Source organism: Bufo bufo, chromosome 5, assembly GCF_905171765.1.
Source record: "Bufo bufo chromosome 5, aBufBuf1.1, whole genome shotgun sequence".
NCBI classification, from domain to species: Eukaryota; Metazoa; Chordata; class Amphibia; order Anura; family Bufonidae; genus Bufo; species Bufo bufo.
The window spans coordinates 47,387,709-47,412,767 of record NC_053393.1 but is presented as its reverse complement, the minus strand read 5'-3'; the positions used below and the strand labels follow the sequence as shown (position 1 = coordinate 47,412,767).

At 43.6% G+C, this 25,059-nt stretch overlaps 1 protein-coding gene across 2 annotated transcripts in view; it reads left to right on the top strand.

The window, feature by feature from the left end:
* Positions 1–25,059, top strand: part of COL14A1 (collagen type XIV alpha 1 chain) — a 191,832-nt gene that overhangs the window by 5,489 nt on the left and 161,284 nt on the right. For both annotated transcript variants that reach the window (XM_040432003.1, XM_040432000.1), the window contains exon 2: positions 11,469–11,584. In XM_040432003.1, coding sequence (XP_040287937.1) covers positions 11,497–11,584 — 88 coding nt within the window. In that variant the 5' untranslated portion in view covers positions 11,469–11,496. The remainder of the gene's footprint in view (positions 1–11,468; positions 11,585–25,059) is intronic.

Sequence of the window (25,059 nt, the reverse complement as noted above, 5' to 3'; positions counted from 1 at the left end):
CACTATTCTGCTGGTACAGTCACTGTGTACATACATTACTTATCCTGTACTTATCCTGAGTTATATCCTGAATTATACTCCAGAGCTGCACTCACTATTCTGCTGGTAGAGTCACTGTGTGTATTCATTACTTATCCTGTACTGATCCTGAGTTACATTCTGTGTTATACTCCAGAGCTGCACTCTCTATTCTGCTGGTGGTGTCACTGTGTACATACATTACATTACTTATCCTGTACTGATCCTGAGTTACATCCTGTATTATACTCCAGAGCTGCACTCACTATTCTGCTGGTGCATTCACTGTGTAAATACATTACATTACTTATCCTGTACTGATCCTGAGTTACATCCTGTATTATACTCCAGAGCTGCACTCACTATTTTGCTGATGGAGTCACTGTGTACATTCATCACATTACTTAACTTGTGCTGATCCTGAGAAATATCCTGAATTATACTCCAGAGCTGCACTCACTATTCTCGTAGTTTTTACAGGAAGCAACTGTCAGCCTGTTGTGATCCACACCTCTAACAGCTTCGCTCAGCTCCTATAATACAGCTAGTTTTTCCAGAATGCAGTCTCTTTAGAGCTCATTGTAAAAACAACACTTTTCAGAATGCAAATCAAATTATTCAGCTGTGTGCAGACATTGAAGCAGCAGGGAATACTGGTAGATTTGAGGTCTGAAACATGCAGAATTGTGAATGCAGCTCTGGAGTATTATTTCATTCTTTTGGGCTGCATTGCTGAGCATGGTAGTTATCCTTGTGTCATTGTCTTATTAATGTTAGTAGATTGTGGTATCAAATTCATATCTATTGAGAACAATTGCATTCGACCCGATGCAAAAATAAGGTCAATTGAAACACTGGACATTTCCTACAAATTCCCTTCTAAAACTGTGATCTAAGAACAAAGAGCACGTAAATACTGTCCAAAGTGCTGGAATTGCTGTGTTTTCATACAGGATGAGCAATTACTTTCTGACAAATAGATGTAGCAGAGTTGGGCTTGTTGGATATCCAGTAGCAGTGCAGAGCTGGTCAGACGGAGCAGAGCTCAAGTTGTCTGGATATGTTATCTGACTTTGGTCTTTAAAGGGGTACTCCAGTTAGATAAAGTTATTACTTATTCAAAGGATAGGGGACAACTATTAGACTGGTGGGGGCCCGACCACTTAGCCTCCACAATCATGAGCTCTAGAGCCGCATATTCCCATATGAGAGGAGCAGAAGGTCAAGCATGCGCACCGCTGCTTCATTACAGCACATGGTTATTTCCAATAAGACTGAACCAATTACAGCCTGTAAAAACTCCTTAGCCAGCGGGGGTACCAGTAACACCAACCAGGCCACGTACAGCTGAGGCTAGGCACTCTAGGATGAAGTCAGTAGAAAGAAGCTAAGTAGTATCCCTGAAAAAGGAAACCCTGTTTTTCCAAAACGCGTTGGTATGGAGTGTCCTGGTGTGGCCTCCAGAGCATCAGTAGTGACGTCTGATTGGTTTGTGGCGCTCCACCGGCGTGGCATTTCCACAGGATTGTTAGCAGAACGAGCAGACTTGCTTGCCTCTACATTACGGCACTAATATCATCTTTGGAAGTATTGGGACCACTTTGGAGAACCCACACTGTATAAGAAATATATCATCAGGATAACGGTTTGGGAATTGGGAGAGCACTAAAAATCCAACTGAAGCAGTCAAAGCCCTTCTTGACCTGGCCCCAGAATTACCGCAGGTGTATGGAGCGCCAACGGGGTCTCCCATTGCTGTTTTGGTTTTCGAATTGAAGTGCACAAAATGCCACCCCAGCAGAACCAAATACCACAGGGCAGCATAAAAATACTGCCCAACCACCCCCCCCCCCCTCCCATTGCAGTATTCAACTGTATCACCGCCCTGAGGACAGCAATACAGGTCAATTCATGAGGGCACCTACAGTCACTGGCCATGAGGAGGGCTCTGGCAGCCCCCTGGAAATTTCCCTGTAGGGTCTATGGCCCGTCCCTGATGACAGGTAGGAATGCGAATACAGAGTCATGTTTCAAGTTGGATGACTGGTAGTTCACGATATGTGGATGTTATTAATACCATTTTAGGCAGATGCATTTGTATAGAGACATACAAGTAGTGGCTTATGGCTGCTTAGCCTCAGCAACAGTGACATGGTTGCTGCAGTGCCCCAGAGGACGCTGCTAAAAGGGTTAATTTAATGTTTGTGGTGGTCCCAGTGCTACGCTAGGTCCCTTGGATACAGTCGAGGCATCACCATGTGTTGAGTCTTAACCTCCAAGCACTGGTCCTTAACTGCAGGACACTAGGGGCTCTGACTGCAATCCTTATATACCATCTCTAGCTAGACTGTAACCTCCTAGTGGGAGGGGTGTAGTGGAGAAACTCAGCACAACCAATTACAATGTTACAACTCCCGTCTGTCATAGTCTTACACTAGAGCTTCAATGATACTCGTGGCAAACACATCAGAGTTTTTCCAGACAAAAACAAGATTTCAGAAATAACAACATACCTAAAACCGGACATCCAAAAGGACAGTCTGTCTGGTTTTGGTGGTAAACAAGTCTGTTTTTTTCCCTCCAAAACATGCTCTTCTTTAAAGAGGACATTTCATCAGTTTAGCCCTAGTCTAATTATGGTCTTACCTTATAGGGCGGCCCCCACTGATGCCATGGCACTTTTCTTCCCCCAAAGAACCCCCCCCCTGTTCATCCGCTGTTGGCCCCGTTGATTTCGGCACCTTATATTATAATGAGCCAACTCAGTTATACTAGGCGGAGACTCGCAGTTTCGCTGGGGGTAGGTCTCCGCCTAGCATAACCGAGTCGGCTCATTATAATATAAGGCGCCGAAATCAACGGGGCCAACAGCGGACGAACCCGGGGGGGGGGGGAAAGAGTGGTCTTTGGAAAAAAAAAATGCCATGGCATCAGTGGGGACCGCCGTATAAGGTAAGACCGTAGTTAGACTAGGGCTAAACTGATGAAATGTCCTCTTTAAACCCTGTAGTAGCTGTGGAAAATTACCAGCTTCTCATTCAAAGTCCCAAAAGTCTCTCAGTATTTAATTAACCCTTTCCACAGAGCCTTGCAAATACAGTGCAACTGAACAGGATATATATCAAAGCAAACATATAAAATGCTGTTACACAGTATTAAACAGTATAAGTCAATGCAAGTTAACCCTTTCAAGTGAAATATAGTAAGGAAGTGATGACTTTGCATAGGGGAAACAGGAGCAAATGTCCACAAATGTCCAAACGTCAATGTACCCCTGCTCCAGGGCACTACATATTCCTAATAGCAATGTATGGGCAAGATATAGTTAATACTGGCAGACCTGATTAGGTTGCCTGGGCGATGGACTTGGTCTGCCCCCTGGTTGGTTAGTTAGTTAGTAAGTGGAGTCTTAGCAGAGCTACAGACTTACAGGTGCAAGCTCCTGCAGACTAGATCCAAGTCTAGTGAACCTTTCTCTCTGAGACTACAGCTGCCAAAGAAGTAAGTTTATCATCAGAGGACCCCTGAAGGAAAGAGAGCCGCCATCTTAGAAGGTCCAGAACTATAAAGGTTGTACAAAGTAACAACGGCAAGGTACCGCTCGCCTATGGCAAAAGACTTATCTGATGTGGAAAGGGTATATTGCTTCCAGTACCTACTAGTCTTGAGACAGACAGGCCATCGGAATCAAAATTATGCACCCCTCAGCCCAGAAACTGCAGAAAGGGTTAACAAGTACAGAACTGCGGGCCTTTGGTTATGTGGAAAGACTGCAAAGTGTCCTTAGAAGGAGAGTCAGGGTGCACTACTACTACCAGGGCCGGTGTAAGGATTTTTGCCAACACAAGCGAAGCTACATTTTGGTGCCCCCCCCCTCGCAGCTCACCTGGCCCTGGGCCCGTCTGCAGCAGCTGGCTTCTCCTCTGTGTGGTCCTGGTATCAGACAATCGCTGGTTTGAGGACCGTATTTTTCACCCTCTAAGACGCACTTAGGTTTTAGAGCAGAATAATAATAATAAAATATTTTTCATTACACCTCAGGTCAGACCAGCAATCAGACCCCCAATGTTAATCAGACCTCAGATCAGACCCCCAATGCCTCAGACCAGCCCCCATGTCAGACATCAGCCCCATCCATCATGCCACCATGTCAGCCATTAGCCCCCCATGTCAGCCATCAGCCCCATGTCACATTTCTCCCCCTCCATGTCACATTTCTCCCCCTCCTTTTTACATAATACCTTCTGTCACATCACGCCCATGTCACATATCTCCCCCATGTCACATTTCACCCCCTCAATGTCACACTTCTCCCCCTCCAAACCATGTCCCATCACCCCCTTCGTGTCACATCATGATCACATCAGTACCCCCTATTGTGTCACATTTCAGTCCCCCCCCCATGGCACATCCCCCTCCGGCCGGTCCTGGCCCCATCCCCATGTCACAGACATTGTCCCCCCTCCCATCATGTCACGGTCACCTCCCCCCCCTCCATTTATGATTGTTGTTTGTGTAATAATTTTTTTAAAACACATTTATGCCGTGCGCTCTGGCGCTGGTGCGCTCGTCAGTGATCACCTACCCACCTGTCCTGCTGCTGCGGCAATCTGGCTATGTGTGAGTCAGACTCGCAGACACAGTCAGCTCCAGTCCCTGCTGCCGCCGCTGCGCCACTCGCCAGTCACACCCCCCTGGCCTGACCCCGTGACCGTGCTGCCAGCGCACAAGTAAGTGATTTAAAAATAAAATAAAAAAAAGGTTAATTTTTCCGCCCTCCTCCAGGGTGCGCCCTAAGGCAGCCGCTTGGTCGGCCCTGATTACTACCATTGTTGTTGCCCATTCACAGCTATTGGGAGGAGACTATACTGTACTGAGATATACTTTGGAACTGTGCCTTGTGCTGCTATATGGACTACTACTCCCATCACTTATTTAGTAAAGAAATACTTTATTTATTGCAACCAACGGGCCTGACTACTGACTCCATCATCTGTCCACCGGTACTGCATCCATGCTCCTGCCGTGCACACTGCCAATCACCTAACATCAAGGGCACCCCAACTACTATCAGGCAGGAGTCCCAGAAAGGCAAGAAGTGCCCTGAGGGATGCAAGGGTGCACTCTTCATTCACTGTGTATGGTCCGGGGACGGCCAAAGTGAGGACCGCTACCATGAACTGTGAGTACTGCTACAACCATCATAGCCACTACCATTTCTCCCATCCTCACTGCATTGGTGTTACCCACTGTCTAATTAGATTGTACATGTGGTAATTGGTTCAGTTTAACCTGCCACTCTATTCATTTCAGGGACACAGGTCCCCCATTCTTGAGTTTGGTGGGTGATTGGACCCCAATATTCTAATAGTTATCCCATGTTCTATGGACTGGAGAGAACTATATATAATCTAACCAGAATACACCTTTAAGTATACCTGCTGCATTATGTTGACAAAAGCCAGGCAGCCCCAAACATTTAAATTACAAAGTCATCTCTGCTACATCTATTTTTGTTAACAAGTCTAATACCTTTTGCATTTTCTATTGTAACAAGTAGGCAGGTGACACAGAGATGAGAACATAGAGCCCCCCTTCTTCCCCAGGACCTTATGTAGTAAGCCATAATTAGTTTCTGTAGGGCATGGATTATACAAGATTTGGATACAGTAGCTGGGAATATCAGGCAGAATGCGCCTCCGGTCAATATAGACTTTAGAATGTATATGAAAAGTTTGGTTCAAATGAGCCATTAAAGGGGTACTCCGGGGCATTTTCCTAGGGCAGGGTAATTTTGCAAAATAAAAAAATATTTAAGGACGATTATCGATTTTTCTTTAGTTTTTTTCTGTCAATAAGTCTTTTTTTTTCTTCTGTCGAATCATTCTGGCATACATATCGCTTACAGATTGATTTGCAGTAATGGGGGCGAAAAAAGCTACCGTGTTCCACTATTGGTTTTTGCACTTTTTTTGCCGTGCAGCATAACTAGCGTGTTACTTTTATTATATGGGTCAGTTGATTATGGCGATATCAAATATGTGTAGTTTTATTTGTTTTTCACTACTTTTGCACATAGTAGCACGTCTTATCCAAAAACAATGACTTTTTAAGTCATCGCAGAGTCAGAACTTTGGGGTAGATGGGACTCGCTTTTAAATGGCAATTTCTGAAACTAAAAGTTTGCAGATTGATTGCGAACTTTCCACATTTCTGTGGATCTGCAGCAAAATTGGCAGGTGTGGAAAAACGCATAAAATAAAAACAGCAGCTTACTGACCTTAGAGCTCCCCTGCTGCTCTGACATGATGATTCCCTGGTCTCCTATGGGTCTCTATTTGATTGCATGACAACATATGTTTAAGACTGCTGCGGCCAAGCACAGGATGCAGTGGTCACAGGTGTTGGAACATCATTGCTGGAGCTGCAGTCATTGCAGAGGATCGGGGAAGGGGGGGGGGGGTGGGATGGGGTGTCATATGATGGGTTACTGTGTACTCCCTCGCTTCGGTCCCTGGGGATGGGTGCAGTGGAAAGGTGGTGCAAAGAATCAGGCCAGAAGTAAAAGAATAAAAGTCTCTCTTTACTTAGTGCAAAGAATAAAATATCCAGCAGTAGTTTGGACAAAATGAAATTTCCCTCCCCACACCTCTGGTATGCTATCTTGCTGATGCCTCTGTCCTGAACATCTGGCAAACAGCTGTAAGCTGGCACTTGTGGCTATAGGTGTCCACTTATGAAAAAGCAGGCTTTTGAGTTTACCTGAACGGAACTCAGGTGATGGGTGTCTGAACCATAGTCCCTCACCCGTAGCAGGGTCTGTAAAGCTGTGGTTGCTAAACACTGTCTATATAATGATGTCGCTTTTGGAAAGCTATATCTTTTCAGGTTTCCTGGTGTTCTTGCAGTCTCTCTGGAGTAGTGGTCTCACAGAAGAAAAGGATCTCTTGCTGGTCCCTAAGACCCTAGGAGTTGCTCCTCACTGTCCTAGCTAGAACTCCTACCAAGAGAGGAGAAACTGGGTGGTTAACCCTGTCCCTGCCATCCATACCCCATCGGCTGCGGTACATAACATATTACTTAATATAACAATTGCAGATAGCCCCATGTCTGGGGCATCAGGGTATGTCATATCGAAGCAGGGGATTGGTAAGGGGAGTATACTGGGGTTTTTTTTGTTTCTTTTTTTTTGGTCAATTGACTAAGGCATTCTGCTACTTTGCTTCAGAAAATGACTCCAGCAAATCCGTTGTGCATAAACCTACCCTAAGAAGGGAAAATTGTTAGAATAATCCAGTAGACATACCTACAGTCCTGTACAGCACTCCAGATAACATATGATAATAATACCATCCGCTGTGCCAGATGACAAACTCAGCACAGCTATCTGATGCATTAATGAATGCTGACTCATACAGTAATTGAGGCTGATGATATAGTTTGGATGGCTGCGTGCTACCATTGCCAGCGTCCTGCAATAAGATAATATCCAGAATTAAGGTATGTGCTTTACAAGTCGGTGGTTAAGCAAACCCTATAAGTCAGCTGTGAGACACAGGGTGGCCTGCGGGCTCAAGGTATTAGGTTTATAACAAAGTTCTTTATTATACTGGATTAGAACCTAGAAAGACCTCGATGTGAATTTTAGTTCCAACATTCTGTCCTGATTTATTTCTTAATTTATCTTCAAATCCCATTCAAAATCACAGAGTTACATGATACAATTCTCTATGCCTGTAGTCACCACTAGGGGAAGCTTAGGAGGTTACTGCATACTGTGTTACTGTTAAAGGAAAACATTTTTTTTATCATTCCGTTTTATACATTTTGGGCTGAAAATCATTTTCCAATTGTTTTCAATAATTTTCAACAGTTTATTTATTTTTTTACAGCTGTTACTTGCAGTGTATTGCTTTCTGCTTTGCACTGAATCCGTTAGGGAGCTGCTCTGACGGCTCGATGTGTAGCTCTTATCTCTGAACTCCCTGCAGCTCATAAAAATTGTAGATAAATTCTTATTAAACTGATAAAAAATGGCTTAAAGGACATGTCAGCAGATTTGTACCTATGACACTGACCTGTTACATGTCCACTTGGCAGTGAAGGCGTCTGTGTTGGTCCCATGTTCATATGTGCCCGCATTGCTGAGAAAATTGAGCTTCTAATATATGCAAATGAGCCTCTAGGAGCAACGGGGGCGTTGCCATTACACCTGGAGGCTCTGCTCTCTCTGCAACTGCCGTAACCTCTCCACTTTGATTAACAGGGCCAAGCAGTGAGAACGTCATCATTCCTGGTCCTTTCAATCTAAGTACAGAGGGCGCAGCAGTTGCAGAGAGAGCGGAGCCTCTAGGAGCAATGGGGGCGTTGTCATTACACCTAGAGGCTCTGCTCTCTCTGCAATTGCTGCTCCCTCTGCACTTTGACAGGGTAAGGCAGTGTAAACGTGATTACATCTGTCAATCACAGTGCAGCGGGAGCAGCAGCTGCATGATTCTTTAATCATGTTTCAATAAAGTTATATTTGTATTTAATTTTGATGTGTGCCATTAGTTTGGTTCCTTTATTGTAGTTCTTGTTGATTTTAATAGCAATCAAATGCATAACTCGCCAATAAGGAGGTGTCTGATTTAAAGAGCTCCTGTCCCCTCTCCTGACATGTCTGTTTTAGTAAATATTTCCATCCCCCATGTAATGAAAATTCTGGAACATCATTACTTATAATGCTGGATTGCACTATTCCTCTATTATTCCTCCTAGAAACTAATGACTAAATTAACTACTGGGTGTTACCATTTCACTTGTCAGAAAAGTATGAACCTGCACAGTCAGCAGTGATTGGACAATGTCAGAGTATGTAGAGACACCCCTCAACTGATAAGACCTAATTGTCACTCTAGTCATAATTTTTTAGGAGGAATAATAGAGACAGTTAAGAAAAAAATATACTGAATAATTATATTATGGAGACTGCAATTATTGACTAAACAGACATGTCTAGGGAGCTGAAAGACATTCTTTAAGCAAAAGGGTAGGGACTCATTAAAGGGGTTATCCCGCAATACTAGGGAGGCACATCCCCATCATCACCGCCTGCCATTGTCTGCCCCCCCCCTACCCAACACCAGATGTTTTCATTCGTGCACAGGGAGAAGCAGCAGCGACGGTGCGGGGACCAGGAGCGGTGCAGGGTGCGAGGAGCCAGCTAAGTAGAATCGGTGTGAGGGGCCCAGCATATGGGGGAGCATTTGTTAGTGTCGGATAACCCCTTTAAAGAAGAGCTATCACTTCTCCTGACATGTCTCTTTTAGTAACTTCTTGCATTCCCCATGTAATAATTCTGGAGCTTCTATTCTTATGACTCTATGTTGTCCAGTTCCTCTATTATTCCTTCTAGAAGTTGATGAATGAGTTACCAGCAGTCTACAAAAAAAAAAGGTCCAGATGGGTGTCACCTGCACAGTCTGGCACTATCCAATCAACTATCCAATGAGTGCTGCCAGTATCAGACTGTGCAAGCACACCCACCAACTGGTAACACCCAAATGGACCAATGGACCTTCATTGCAGACTGCCAGCAATTAATTCATACATTTCTATCAGGAATAATAAGGGAATGGTACAACATAGAGTCATAAGAACAGATGCTCCAGAATTGGTATTACATGAGGGATGCAAATAGTTACTAAAAAATATGTCAGGAGAGGGGACAGCTCCTCTTTAAAGTGTCATCTTAAAGGGATTGTCCGCTTTTTTTTATATTAATGACCTATCCTCAGGACAAGAATAGGACATGTTCTACCTTCTATGCGGGGCTGCGGAACGGACAGATGGATGTGGATAGTGCAGTGGCCAGGTACAGGTGGATAATATTCTGTATTTGTCGTGACGCCAATTGCAGCGTGCTCAGGGTACTCTCCCAGGGCCCTTCCAAGGTGTTATAACACACGTCCCAGATTAGGAATGCCAGAGTGGTGTAATGGCCTATAATGTCTCTGTAGTTTGGTGGTAGTTGTGTTACAGTGTCTCCTACCTGGGTACGGCCGGACTCCTGGCTCACTTGCAATAAATGTGAGTGTGGTGATAGTAGGAGTAATAGAGGAATTTTGCAGAATAAATGATGTCCAGACCTTTAGATGAAGTTCAAACGTTACTTTACTTGGAATAACTTGCATCCAAAACAGTATACAGCTTTGGTCTCTTGGTCCCAGCAGGTTTTGGCTATATTTGGCAGGAATGAGTACTTCTGCTTTAAATGTGGAGCTTGCAGGATAAACGTCTGCTTGGTAGCTCAGTAACTGTGGCAGGGTTAGCTTCTGCATGTATCTATAACTTCTGCTGTGTGGGGACAGACTAGCTGAGGAGGAACAGACTTCTCCTAGGACTCTGGACTTATCTCACAGATGGATTCTCAGGGGATGCTTTCTTCCTGGAACTCTGGAGTATGTCTGTAGTTTCTGCTCTCCTCATCCAGCAGAGCTGAAGGTGCTCAGACTGGGTATATGGCCACGTCTCAGCCGAGACTAGGTCCTTGCTGTCTTCCCTAAGAAGGGGTTCTCCTGAACACTATCACACAGCCTTCCCCTAGCAGGGGTGGCTGGCACTGACTTAAACTTGCTTCTCCACCCATACTGCAGGATGTGGGTCCAGCCCACTTCTCCACACAGGGGGAGCTAAGCTGGAATAATCCATTCCAGCTCAGATACACTAAACTGTAACTGGTCCCTGTCAATGAGTTGCTGCCACCTGCTGGTAACCAGGCTAATTACATGAACAATTGCATTTAACATAGATTTATATGCACATTTGTGGAAGACATGAGGAAAATCATATCTGATGACAGTATAAAGGCTCCTAGGAGATAGTAGCGGGGTAGAGGCGTGTAGTAACACAACTCTGGGGTGTTACAATAGCACACTTTTGCGGCCCCATTGAAATGAATGGGTCAGGGTCCGATCCGCAAAAAATGCTGATTGGATGCGGACAGAAACTATTCAGTAGTGTTGGCTAAGGTTAGGCAAAAACAGCACATTTCTAATGATAACGATATTGAGACAAATGGCGCAATATCTCTACATATCACAATATCTAGCCTAATTTTAAAAGTAAGAAAAACTGTATAGGCTAAAAAATAGAGAGACACACACACTACATAAACGCACTTCCATCAGACAGGCACACACATGCACACTATTGACATGCATGCTCACTTATGCACACTCACCGCATACGGTACATACATGAAGGCAGGCGCACATCCACTATATTCATCCGTACACGCACGCACTGACCTCACACTGGCATGAACACTCACTACACACAGTCACATATTTACTTGCATACACTTGTGCAGGTGTTGGCAGCTACTTTTTTAAGGGATAAAAGGGACATTATCCTGCCACATTACATACTCTAATTTATATTAACACCTTTTTTAAAATTTTTTGCAGATTTGCTTACTGGGTTCCAGCAGATAAAATGAGGACGGGGCGCAGTGCACACACGATGGCCTTTGTGTCGCTCCTTGCGGTGACATTTTTCTTATCCAATCTTGGGCAGAGCCAAGGTAATTATCGTGGGTGTGCATTATACTCAATCTGTATTATATCTCCCCGGTTATCTGGTGTGCAGAGGTCAAACGTATCTAATGTGAATATTATATTGTAGTTGTATATATGTGTGACATACTGTATAACTGTATAGAATTGCTTTACATTTTGCTGTTGCTTAATGTTTTAGTAGATGATGGTTTGATACTAGATTATACTGTATAATAAGGATCATTTCTTAGCAGGATTTATGTCTTCTTCATACGTGTTGTATCATTGCCTAAATATTCAGTACTGGTTGATTGACCTGCCTAATCAGTATTCGCAGGACTGATCTTATCTTCACCTTTTTGCATAGTTTTTTTTATATTTTTTGTTAGTATTTTCTGATTGTCTTTATGGTAGATGTGAACTACATTGTGTTTTGCATGTTATGAGCTTGGGTTATGTATTTGCCCTGGCTATTCAGATGGTATCAGTAGTCAATCAAGCCATACACAGAGTCAAGACTGCTAACCCTGCATTTGCAGTGCATTTAATGTGTAATCCCAATGGACCTGAAGAAGCCTCTGGTTAAGTATCTATTGTAAATGTATGGAGAAGTACAGTCTGCTGCGCTTTCCGATTACAGGCATCCTGCGAAAAATGTATATTTTGCAAAACCCCATGGGCCATAATGCGATTCTATGACGGAATACATAACGGAATGCCTTTAGTGGCATTCCGTTATTCATTCCACCATAATATGTCTATTGGCTGCAAAACGGATCCGTCCCGTTTCCGTTATGCAGTCCTATCCCGGGACGGATCCGTTTTGCAGCCCATAGACTTATATTATGACGGAATGAATAACGGAATGCCTCTAAAGGCATTCCGTTATGCATTCCGTCATAGAATTGCGTTATGGTCCGTGGTAACGGAATCCATAACGCAATTCACCTTTTACCACCCAACGAAGTGTGAACGAATTTCAAAATATGAAATTCTCTCATCTCTAATTAGGAATTACTACCAACATATCCTGTACCTCCAACAATAGCCTCAGCCCTAGTGTGAATAAAGCACATCAGTCTAACAATGATCAAAACTGACAATTTAAACTGTTAAAGATGTGCGAATTTTATTCTATATTTTGTATCTCTAGGACTGTAATAAGTTAACTTTTTTCTTTTTCAAGTTCCTCCCACCCCCCTCTTTGTCTCAAGACTGGAGAAGAGAGGGGGGGGGCAAAGAGCTGTTCTGTGGGCAGCGTCTGGTTTCTCATCCTTGTACAGGTGTCCCAACAAGGGAGGTATATAGAGTGTGAAGGAGTGCATAAGCCAATTATATGGCTCGATGATATGTATATATTATTCACTGCCTATAGAGAAGCACCTCTTTGAAGTGTCACATATGACGTATGCAGTATTATTGTTAGAATAGAAGCCATTACAAAATGGCGACGGTAACCAGATGTTTACATTAGTTCACATTCCAAAGTAGGGCCCAGTGCGCAGATGCCAGGGTGTTATCTCCTCTCTCTTATCTCTTCTTCCTTTTTGACCAATGAAACAATGTTTAAGTCTCAGTGAGGACTGCCCTCTTCTGAAGATGTATATACGCTTACCCCATGTAATAAAAGTTAGAGATTGCATTAACCATCTATGTGTCAGCGTCTAGTCTCTCAGCCACGCGTGGATATTAACCCCTGGGGGGGGGGGTACATTGATTTGGAGCACCAGAGTGCATCTCAAATGCTCTAATTTAGGGCTGCTTTATCAAAACCAAACGAATGTTCGTCGGGTGAAATTTAACAATGATAATTTTAATCGAACAATAACAATTATTATTATTATTATTATTATTATTAATGGTCGATTAAAATGACAGAGCATGAAAAAGAAGTTGTTGTCTTTAATATTTTCATCTGGATAGTCGAACGAAAGATCCTTTGTTCAAAGAAAGAACGTTTGTAGGAAAAAAAGATCTTTCTTTGAAAGAATGTTCCAAAAAATCTTTCGCCCGTCACCCGGCTGGAACATGCATGGCCAATTATAACAACTATAACGGCCAATATGGACTAAAATGTGTATGGCCGTGTCTGCAAAATAATCGTTCCCCAGATGTTTGTTTGTTCAATTTCTGTTCAACCATCAGCCAACTTCTGTCTAATGTGTATGGCCACCTTTAGCTCCCTGGTCAACTTTTGTCTTGAGCACGGGCACCTGAAATCTGTCGTTACGCTAATAGCTATCTCTCTCGACTTCCTCCCACGACCGACCATGTATGTGTATTCTATGGGGAGAACGGAGCAGGCACTTCTGGCGGATTATTTCCTGGAGGAGCAAAAGGATTGGACGAAAAATATTCTTTTCACCCAGTCCTTGTCTCCCCGACATTAGTGTGTTGGCCAAACCCGCCGTTCAAGACAAAAGACGAATGTGTAAGGCCAGCGTAAGGTACCATATTGTTAGTCGTGAGGATCCTCTACCGGTCACTTAAAGATATTGCACTAGCAGTTTATGGAGAAGGTGTCTTTCAGTGTTGAGTGAATCAAACTGCACGATCCGAATTTCAGGGAAAATTTGATGTGCCGCAAAGCCAAATTCCCTCGTGCTTAATGGCAGTGAATCGATTTTCCCTGATTGGCGGTAAAAATAAAAATAAATCATACTTACCCCAGCAATTTGAGCGCGAAGAGATGGCCGCCACCATCTTGATTGAAGATCTCGCACAAAATCCTGTGCGCGGTAACATATGACGACACCACACCAGCCAGCGTGATGACGTCATCAAAGGCTGCGCAAGATGTCGCGCTAGATCTTCAATCAATATGGAGGCATCCGACTCTTCGCAAACAAATTCTTTTTTTTATTTTACATTGTATTATTGCTGTCAGATGCCGCGATCAGCTATGAACGCGGCATCTGAGGGGTACAATTAAGGACGGGGGCAGCGCAATCACCGCTCCCTGTCATTGCACCCACTGCTTACAAAGAAATGCGCTTCATGCGCTTTGTCACAAAGCAAATTGTTTTGTAAAACTCAGCTGAATCAGATTTTTCAATACTTCTCTCATCACTTGTTTCTTTTGAACAACTCGGGAAAAATACGACATCCTTTACTGTATGGACTGTACGAGGGACTGTAGTAAGATTGATGGCTCTGCTCTTAAACTACAGGTGCTGTTATGCCCCCATCCTGTGCTGGGAAATAACTGTACACAGCCGTGAGCATTGAAACATAATAGACACATACATCAAGGGATAGATGAGTCATGTCGCCATAGAATATCATTCAAAATGAGGATATAGTGGACGGTTAGAGCTGATATTGAAAGAATTACCATTTCTGATCAGAAAATACATTTTTTTGGTAAAAGGTTGTAAATCGCCTCCTCTGTCAATCAAAATCATAACTTTTCAATAGCGATGTGTCTGCTGAGTGCATAATAACAGTTGAGGATTAGGGCCCATTCACACGACCGTATTTTTCTTTCCGCATCCGTTTGGCATTTTTGCGGAACAGACGTAGACCCATTCATTTCTATTGGACCGCAAAATCCATGGATAGCACACCGTGTGCTGTCCGCTTCCGTATGTCCACAGAAAAGATAGAACATGCCCTATACTTGTTTGCAAAATGCGGTTCAAGTCTATGGTTCCGCAAAAATGCAGATTGCCCACAGAATGTCTTCCATATGCAATCCATATTTAATGCCCTGTCATGTCACCTTTGAATCTTTATTAAAATGATACCTTCGTTTATTTTTTTTGCGTATCCGCAAAATACAGAAGACATACGGAAACATACATTCCGTTTTTTTTTTGCGGACATGCGTTAGATTTTGCTGAACAACTGATCCAGATATTTGCGGACTGTAAATAACATACGGCCGTCTGAATGAGCCCTTATTCTGCTGGATGTAATTTAGCTACTTTGGTGCTGGGACTTCTTGCTGTGACAGGAACAGAGAGAGCTGAGCCATTTTCTAGAGAGAGAAGGAGCTATTTACCAGGTTACTGCAATAAAATACTGGTAAATTATACAATAACGCCTGATGATTTTACATGAGTTTAGAATTAGTCCCACTTTACATACAAGAGATGCAATTTGATATTTATCATCCACTACTAGAGAATTCTAACTTGATATACGGGGTCCACTCTTTAGGAGCCTCATCTATTAAAGGGGTTATGCCATGCTTTATAAGAAAGCTAGAACCAGCCCTGTACCTCACATGGATCCAGGGATCTCCTTATTTAGGGATGGACTGGGAATAGACTCTACAGGGGCCGCTTAAATCCTCCTCATGGCCACCAGTCTTGTACATAGCAATCTGATGCTCTCCGCATTAATTAATGCTAGGTACATCAAGTACTGGCCAGCAGGCACAGGTGACCTCCTGAATTTAACTGTATCTCCATCCTGCGCAGTATTATGTGCTGTGGTATTTGGTTCTGCTGGAGCGGAATTTTGTGCTGCACTATGTTATTGCTGCACCCCTACTTGTATTGTCCCTGCCTACTTGTGTTGGCCCGCCTTTTGTAAATTTGGACCCGTCTACAACATGGGCTCCTTTTCGTTTGTTGCCCAGGGCCACTTTAAGTTCCCAATTCACCCCTGTCTACATTCAATGCTCGAAATGCTGAGCTACATTTATTTCAGGCTGGCAGCTCGGGGGGCAAGTCCTTACTGCTTCAGCTCAGAAGATATGGCTGGTGGCAGTTGAAGATTTAAACTGAGTGCGCGTGACCTCAGTGAGGTCTGCAAAGCCATCACGTGTGGTAGCAGCAACTGGTTGGTCTCTTGCTGCTGCTTATTAGCCTCCCGTTGGTGCAGGTTGGTCTCTCGCTGCTGTAGATTAGCTTCCACGAGGGCCTTCACAACAGCTTCCATTTTGTCGTGGGGTACGGGTTGTAATACCGCTGGTTTGATGTACGACATACAACCATGCCCAAAAATGCAAACCAAAAAATATATTGGCGTTCACGCCAGCCTCACTGCGCTTGCACGCATCCTCCACCAAATGTGGGGATTCGCTCTGGTAGTTAGGATTAGCGGGTGCAGCACAGAGGCAAAGTATAAATTCTTGGTTAAAAACATCAGTATTTATTCACACGTGAAAGCAAAACAAAAACGTTTTTTACGCCTGGCAAAACCCGACCTGGAACATGGGGAGTAGTCACCCACCCAGCACTTTGACTACTCCCAGTAAGAGCCATCCCGGATCAGCTATTACAGCCATACTAAGTATCAAGGTGTCAAACAGCAACTGCTGCTGACACATAAAAAACGGCTCTTACTGCACCGAGGCCAGGTACCTCGGTGACACGTACCTATCATCCACGATGATTTCTTGTACCTTCTTACACGGGACAAAACTGAACAAACCGGAATGGAGTGCACCAGAATGCAAGCAGCATTTTTGTGTGCGGCATGGGAAACTGAACACACAAAAAGTCAATGTTGCCAGATCCATTTTTTTTCAAACATAAAAACCCGGATCCAGCACCTATTGACTTACAATGGTTTTAGTACCGGATCTGGCATGTTAATTTTCGATATAATACAACCTAATCCGTTCTGAACAGATGCAGCCGGTTGTATTATAATAATGGAAGCGTTTTGCTGTGGTTTTGAGATCCCATGCCGGATCTCAAAACCGGACTGTAAAAGCGCCAATGTGAAAGTAGCCGAAGTAGAATCCAAAACACAAGACGTGGCACTGCAGACCACTAAACAGGGAAAATATTTGAATACTTTATTGGTTGCAGAAATGAACAACGCATTTCGGGGATGTTGCCAGTGAACCTTCCATCCCCAAAATGCGTTGTTAGTTACTGCAACCAATAAAGTGTTCAGATATTTTCCCTGTTGGGTGGTCTGCAGTGCCACGTCTTGTGTTTTGGATTCTACTTACCAATATCAGGGCTTATGTGATATGTTGTGAAAGATGGTGCCAAGTCAACCAAGGGTATCTTTGATGTCAACTGCTAAAAGATGGGGCCCTGATTTAATTGGAACTGTTTTAACAGCTTTTGCAAATATGTTCTGCAAGTGAGTGCTTTCAATCAGGGGATCTCGCTAAACAATACAAGCTGCATCAATAAATAGCAAATGTCTAGAGTGAAAAACACCACAATATAGAACCTTAGGCTCCTTTCACACGAGCGAGTTTTCCGCGCGGGTGCAATGCATGACGTGAACATGTCTATGTTTCTGTGTGAACGCATAGCACCCACACTGAATCGTGATGCATTAATTTCAATGGGTCTGTGCACGAGATCGTTTTTTTCACGCATCAGTTCTGCATTGATTCTAAAACGCAGCATGTTCTATATTGCCCCCATAGAAGTGAATCGGGCTTCAGTGAAAAACGCATTGCATCCAGAAGCAAGTGCGGATGCGATGCATTTTTCACTGATGGTTGCTAAGAGATGTTGTTTGTAAACCTTCAGTTTTTTATCACGCGCGGGAAAAACGCACTAAAATGCATTGCACTTGCGCGGAAAAAAACTAACAACTGAACGCAATTGCAGACAAAACTGACTGAACTTGCTTGCAAAATGGTGCGAGTTTCACTGAACGCATCCGGACCTAATCCGCCACGCTTGTGTGAAAGAGGCCTTAAACCTCATAAAACCTTAAGGGGGTTGTCTCATCACATGAAGTGACATTTATGATGTGTACTAACCTAATACAAGTAACTTAGGACAGGTTCACATCAGCGTTATGAATTCCGTTATTGCTTTCCGTTATAGCATGGTTATAACGGAAAATAACGGAATTCATAAGACGGAAATCAAAACGGAAACCTTTAGAGGCATTGCTTTTTATCCATCATAGATAGATATCTATGGGGAAGCATAACGGATCCGTCTGGTTTCCGTTATCCAGGACAGAAAACAAAGTCCTATATGATGATGATGGTGCTGAAAAATTGCCAGTAATTAGAAGTCTTTTCTTTCAGGTTGTTAATCAGAGATCTCGTATGTTATTATTATTATTATTTATTATTATTAAAGCGCCATTCATTCCATAGCGCTGTACATATGATAAGCGGTGCACATACATAATACAGACAATTGCACTAATCTTAAACAAGACGGGTTACAGACTGGTACAGAAGGAGAGAGGGCCCTGCCCGTGAGGGCTTACAATCTACAAAGTATGGGAGAAGGACACAGTAGGTGAGGGTGGAGTTGGTCATGGCGGTTTAGAGGCAGCAGGGTCACTGGTTGTAGGCTTGTCTGAAGAGGTGGGTTTTCAGGTTTCTTTTGAAGGATTCCACTGTCGGTGAGAGTCTGATATGTTGGGGTAGCGAGTTCCAGAGTGTGGGGGATGCGCGGGAAAAATCCTGGAGGCGATTGTGGGAAGAGGTGATAAGAGGAGAGAAGGAGGTCTTGTGAGGATCGGAGATTGCGTGTGGGGATGTATCGGGAAAGTAGCTCAGAGATGTAGGGAGGGGACAGGTTATGGACGGCCTTGTATGTATTTGTTAGTACTTTGAAGTGAATTCGCTGGGCAATGGGGAGCCAGTGAAGGGATTGGCAGAGGGGAGAGGCAGAGGAGTAATAGGGTGAGAGGTGGATTAGTCGGGAAGCAGAGTTGAGGATAGATTGGAGGGGTGCGAGAGTGCTAGATGGGAGGCCACAGAGGAGAATGTTGCAGTAGTCCAGGCGGGAGATGATGAGGGCATGTACAAGCATTTTCGCAGATTCAAAGTTGAGGAAAGCGCGGATGCGGGAGATGTTTTTGAGTTGGAGGCGGTGGAAAGAGCTTGGATGTGCGGTCGGAAGGAAAGGGCAGAATCCAAGGACACTCCAAGGCAGCGGACTTGGTTGACCGGGGATAGTGTGCAGCCATTGATTGTGATAGATAGGTATGTTGGGGGGGTTGAGCAAGATGGGGGAAAGATGATGAGTTCTGTTTTATCCATGTTAAGTTTTAGAAAGCGAAAGGCGAAGAAGGATGATATAGAAGATAGACATTGTGGGATTCTTGATAGTAAGGTGGTGATGTCTGGACCAGAGAGGTAGATTTGTGTGTCGTCAGTATAAGAGTGATACTGAAAGCCATGGGACTCTATGAGCTGTCCCAGGCCAAAAGTGTAGATAGAGAAGAGCAGGGGTCCTAGGACAGAGCCTTGCGGGACACCAACAGAGAGGGAATGAGACGAGGAGGTGGTGCGGGAGTGGGAGATGCAAAATGTCCATTCTGTGAGGTATGATGTGATCCAGGAGAGGGCCAGGTCAGTGATGCCAAGAGATGAGAGAGTTTGCAACAGAAGGGAGTGGTCAACAGTGTCAAAGGCAGAGGACACGTCAAGGAGAAGGAGGACAGAGTATTGTTTCTTGGTTTTGGCTGTTAGTAGGTCATTGGTGACTTTGATAAGGGCAGTCTCAGTCGAGTGGTGGGGTCGGAAGCCAGATTGTAGGCGGTCAAAGAGGGAGCAGGAGGAGAGGTGAGAGGACAGTTCAGAATGGACATGTTGTTCAAGTAGCTTTGAGGCATACGGAAGAAGTGATATGGGGCGATAACTGGACAAAGAAGATGGGTCAAGTGAAGGCTTTTTGAGGATGGGTATGTTTGTTGATCTTGTCTGCGAAAGTTGGGTTGCAATGACGGGGATCATATTCCTCCTCAGCGGTTATTTTCTACCTAGTTATATATCAACTGGGCATGTTCTTCTACATAATTAGGCAGCATGGCTGGCACCAGTGCTTAGCAAATGGCAAGGCCCACTGGACTTGGATGGGCCCATGCTGATAAGGCTCTTTTAAACAGAAGCTCAGGTACATCTGAGGCTAGATTTGTCGTTCAGGAGTTTCTAAAAGAGTTTACAGCCCCTGTAGATGCAGAAATGGCAGACATTTTGATTGTTACCATACAAATACTAGAAATGGCTGAACCAATTTTGACAACTTAATGAAAAAGGACAAATTTAATGCTATCTAAACACATGCATTCGAACAACAGGTATTTCTTCCTACTCCACTGTTAACATAAATACTTTTATTGCCCAAAAACATATTTATGCCAATATGGAGGAAACGTCAATCCACTGTCAGACAACACTTCCTTACAATCCAGTGGGAAAAAAGGACCAGAATTATTGGTAATGGGAATGTAGAACTTCAACATATCCGATCCACGTTCTAGTTCTAGTTCTAGTAGTAGACACTGGGGCACTTCATAAGACCATCAGTGGGATCAACTTACTTTTACTTGACGTGCCATATTGAAGGGTTTGTCCACTTTTGACAATCCCTTCTCACATGAAAAATCTTCTTATGATCGGCTGTTCTCATTTGGGTACTCTTGATTGCTTTTGAACTGAAGTACTTCCCTATACCCAATGAAAATAGAGGGCCAATGAAGACATACTGGTCTCTTTAGACCCCCTCTAATTGAAGCTGCTGGTTAACAGATGGGGTCCCATGCAAGAGACTCCCTTCCTTCTATACTGCATTAATGTTATCCAATAGGCCAAACAGATTAATATGAAACTGCCCTGTAGCCTGACTTTTTTTTTGTTTCTGGTATGGAAGTCCACAGAGTAGTCATTAATTTGACATGTTAGGTGCCCTATTAGTCATTCCGAAGACCTTCACAACCCCAAGTCTTTGTGACCTTTGTTCAAGATCACAGTGGCCCATCTTTGTAGCAGAAGACCCTCCTAAAGACCCAGACTCTGACACAATAATGAACCTTAAAGTTCCTGCAGAAGACAACCCCATTTAGAGTTGACTTTGGAGCCAATGACTTGCAACAATATACTTTTTTTTAGGGTGTGTTCACATGACTGCTGCAATTTTTGCAAAAGCACATTTTTTTCTACATTTTACTCAATGAAATACGACTTGCTTCTTTCTAGTATATCTTCAGGTTCTACTATTGAGGTCTGATACTCCTTATCATGACACTTCTACTTCTTTACTACTGCCTAGTGAAGACATAGAGCTGGAGCAGTGGCAGGGCTCCAGACTAAAAAAAATATCAAGCAGCCATTGGCTCCTAACCTGAAAAATTTAGGAGCCAAACTAAAATTTTTAGTCGCCAAACTTAAAATACATCTAATTACAGTATAATAAAAAAAAAAAAACACACGTCTTACCTAGGGTTGTCACGATACCAAAATTTTGACTCTATTTCGATACCATAAAAAAGTATTGCGATACTCGATACCACGTGAAAAAAATAAAACACCAAAAAAGCTGCGTGCATTCCAGATTTTATGGAACGTCTGGACCATAATAGAACAGTCCTAACCTAATTTTTGTTGAGACAAGGTGACAAAAAAATGGCAAATTGCACGTTTTGTTTTTTTTCTGTTACAGCGTTCACCGCATAGGAGATATTTTTAAATATTTTAATAGTTCACACTCTTTCGGGCGTGGCGATATGTAATTTTTTTTATTGTTTATATATTTTATATGTAAAATTGGGCAAGGGGGTGATTTAAACTTAATATTTTGGTGTTTGTTTTATTTAACCTTTTTTTTTTTTTTTTTTTTACTTTTTACTTAATACCTATTTTTGCCCTTAGGGGCCAGAACCTGGGATCTTTCATCCCTTGTCCTATTCACCCTGATCGAGCTCTATCAGGGTGAATAGGACATCACACTGTCCCTGCTGCCCTGTGCCCTGTGCACACAGCAGCAGAGAGCTAACCATGGCAGCCAGAGCTTCAATAGCGTCCTGGCTGCCATGGTAACCGATCGGAGCCCCAGGCTTACACTGCTGGGGCTCCGATCGGAAGCTGCCACTGCCACCAATGATAATACTTGGGGGATGGGGGGTTGGGGGCACACTGCACCACCAATGATAATACTTAGAAAAGAGGGGGGGGGGGTTGGGGGCACACTGCACCACCAATGATTTTACTTTATAATACTGGGGTTGGGGGGGGGTGTTCGGTGCACTGCACCACCAATGAATATAGTTTATGCTTAAAAAACGTAGGCTGCCATGCGGGTGCCGGCCATATCCCATACACGGCACCCAGCCTCTATGACTGCGTGCTGCGATCGTCCGCTATTAACCCCTCAGATGCCGCACCTGGAGGATTAATAGCGGCGGATCGCAGTGCGCAGTCATAGAGGCTGGGTGCCGGGTATGGATATGGCCGGCACAGCATGGCAGCCTACGTTTGTATTAAGCATAAACGATATTCATTGGTGGTGCAGTGCACCGAACACCCCCCCCCCCCCCCATCTGCATTGCTGACTCCAATCCCCAGCAATGCAGATTTCTTAACCTCCCTGTCTCTTTCTATTTCTTCATTTCTGTAGATCATCCACAGATCAGCAAATCTCTGTAGCTTTAGTCCAGTCTTGTGTGGAATGGAGTACATGGAGTTGCTCCCTCACTATTCCTGTACTTGCTGGAACTCCCTAGGCTCAGCAAGAAGTGTATTCAGGATATACACACCCGAGCTTCCTGTAAGGGGTTGTGCCAGAGTTGATCCGTTGCTGGCATCCATAACTATACTGGGTATACAGAGCATAAAATAACATTAAATAACATGCCAAGCATTAAACAGCAAATAGTTTGCAAGAACCCCTGCTCTGGGGTACTGCATATTGGATTATCAATATTTTTGCACAGATATCTTTTGGTTGCATCCATTTTTAAGTCTGTTACTGTGGTTATTATAAGCTTACAGCACATGCAGATTTAACACGTGCCCCAGCCAGGAGTAGCTTGCCATAGGGTCTATAAGTAGGTGACAAATGATTTAATTAATTTGAGACTCGGCTAGAATAAGTGCCAAAGAACACAAGCCTTGGGATCCTGAGGATTTATAAAGCTAGTATTTATAGATTGCCACTCATTCTACAAATAATATCAATTTACTGCATCTTTCTGCAGGATTAAAATAATTGGGTTTGGTAAATATGCAAATAAGGAACCCAGTATAATGCTGTTGAGGGATGGAAACCCAACGCGTTTCAACATGTCTCATTCCCCATTTCAAGGAAGCCAATCCAAGAATGTTAAATGTACAGGTTTATTGCCTTGTTAAAAGCCAAGAAGCTGCAGACTAAGTAAAAGTAATATTTTTTTGGGTGAGGCCTTATTTAGTCTTTCAAGCTTGCAGACTTGTGTGCTCTTTTTACCTCATTGTGCCAATATTGTATGTGAGCGAGCGACAGAAGTCATCCTCACAAGTCGCTGGTACAAAACCTTTTGTTTCTTTTATTTCTTTACTTCATTCCAATATAAAATGGTACATCATGAGGGACGCAAACATGAAAGTGATCAATCATATAAATGCACTAAAGCTACAAATTTCATTTAACCCTTTAGGTATTAAAGACTGGAGTTTCACTATCCAAAAGGTCTCCCTTTGTAACAATCTCCTACTGTTCTCCTCCTCATGGACTCCACCTTTTACTACCTCCAGAACCTGTCACCTGAGATCTGACACCTGGCGGTCCCGATCATAAAAATGTCAGGCAACCGTAGTTTCACCATGTTTTTCACCTCCACTGTATCCATCTTACTCTCCCTTCTGAGTTCCTTCCTAATGCTGGACTTAGGCCTCATGCACACGGCCGTTGTTTGGGTCCGCATCCGAGCCGCCGTTTTGGGACCTATTCACTTCAATGGGGCCGTTTTGCCAACAAGAATAGGCATTTCTACAATGGGCCGCCCATTACGTTCCGCAAATTGCGGAAGGCACACAGGCGGCTTCCGTTTCTTGAGGAACCGTGGTTGCCGGACCGCAAAAAACAGAACGGTCGTGTGCATGAGGCCTTATGCTCATTGATTCTGATCCTTAAAGCCCGAGATGTTTGCCCAATATATATCTTACCACATGGGCATTTCAAGCAGTATATGACGTTATGTATCCTGTCTCCCTACAGTGTCACCTTTAATTATAGCACTACAATTCCCACTGCTCAGGCAGAGCAAAGTGCCCCTTCTCTGGGTTGGGCAAAGTGCCCCTTCTCTGGGTTGGGCAAAGTGCCCCTTCTCTGGGTTGGGCAAAGTGCCCCTTCTCTGGGTTGGGCAAAGTGACCCTTCTCTGGGTTGGGCAAAGTGCCCCTTCTCTGGGTTGCAAGGAAACTCTGGCTTTCCATTTTTTTAGGGCGTATGTCACTTCTGTTATTCAGAGAGGCACCTTTTTTTTATAGGCAAAAAGGGGGTTATCAACAAACATTCTCCCACATTTTTGATCATGTCTAAACACCTCCCAATATTTCAGAATGACCTTTTTTATTAGCTTAGAATGTCGATCATATTTGGTAACATACACAAATTGTTTCTTTTGCTTATCCTTCTTTTTACTGTCTGATGTCCTGTCTTTTTTTTTTTACCAACCTGTATTCCAATTTTAGTCACCTCTTTCTTATTATAACCCTGTTGTAGCTTTAGTGCATTTATATGATTGATCACTTTCATGTTTTAGGGCTATTTATGGCTATATACTTTGTATTTTGTATAAAAGGATATGGTTTGTATATATGTATCAGCTGTTGGTGCCATAAAAACCCCACCTGCC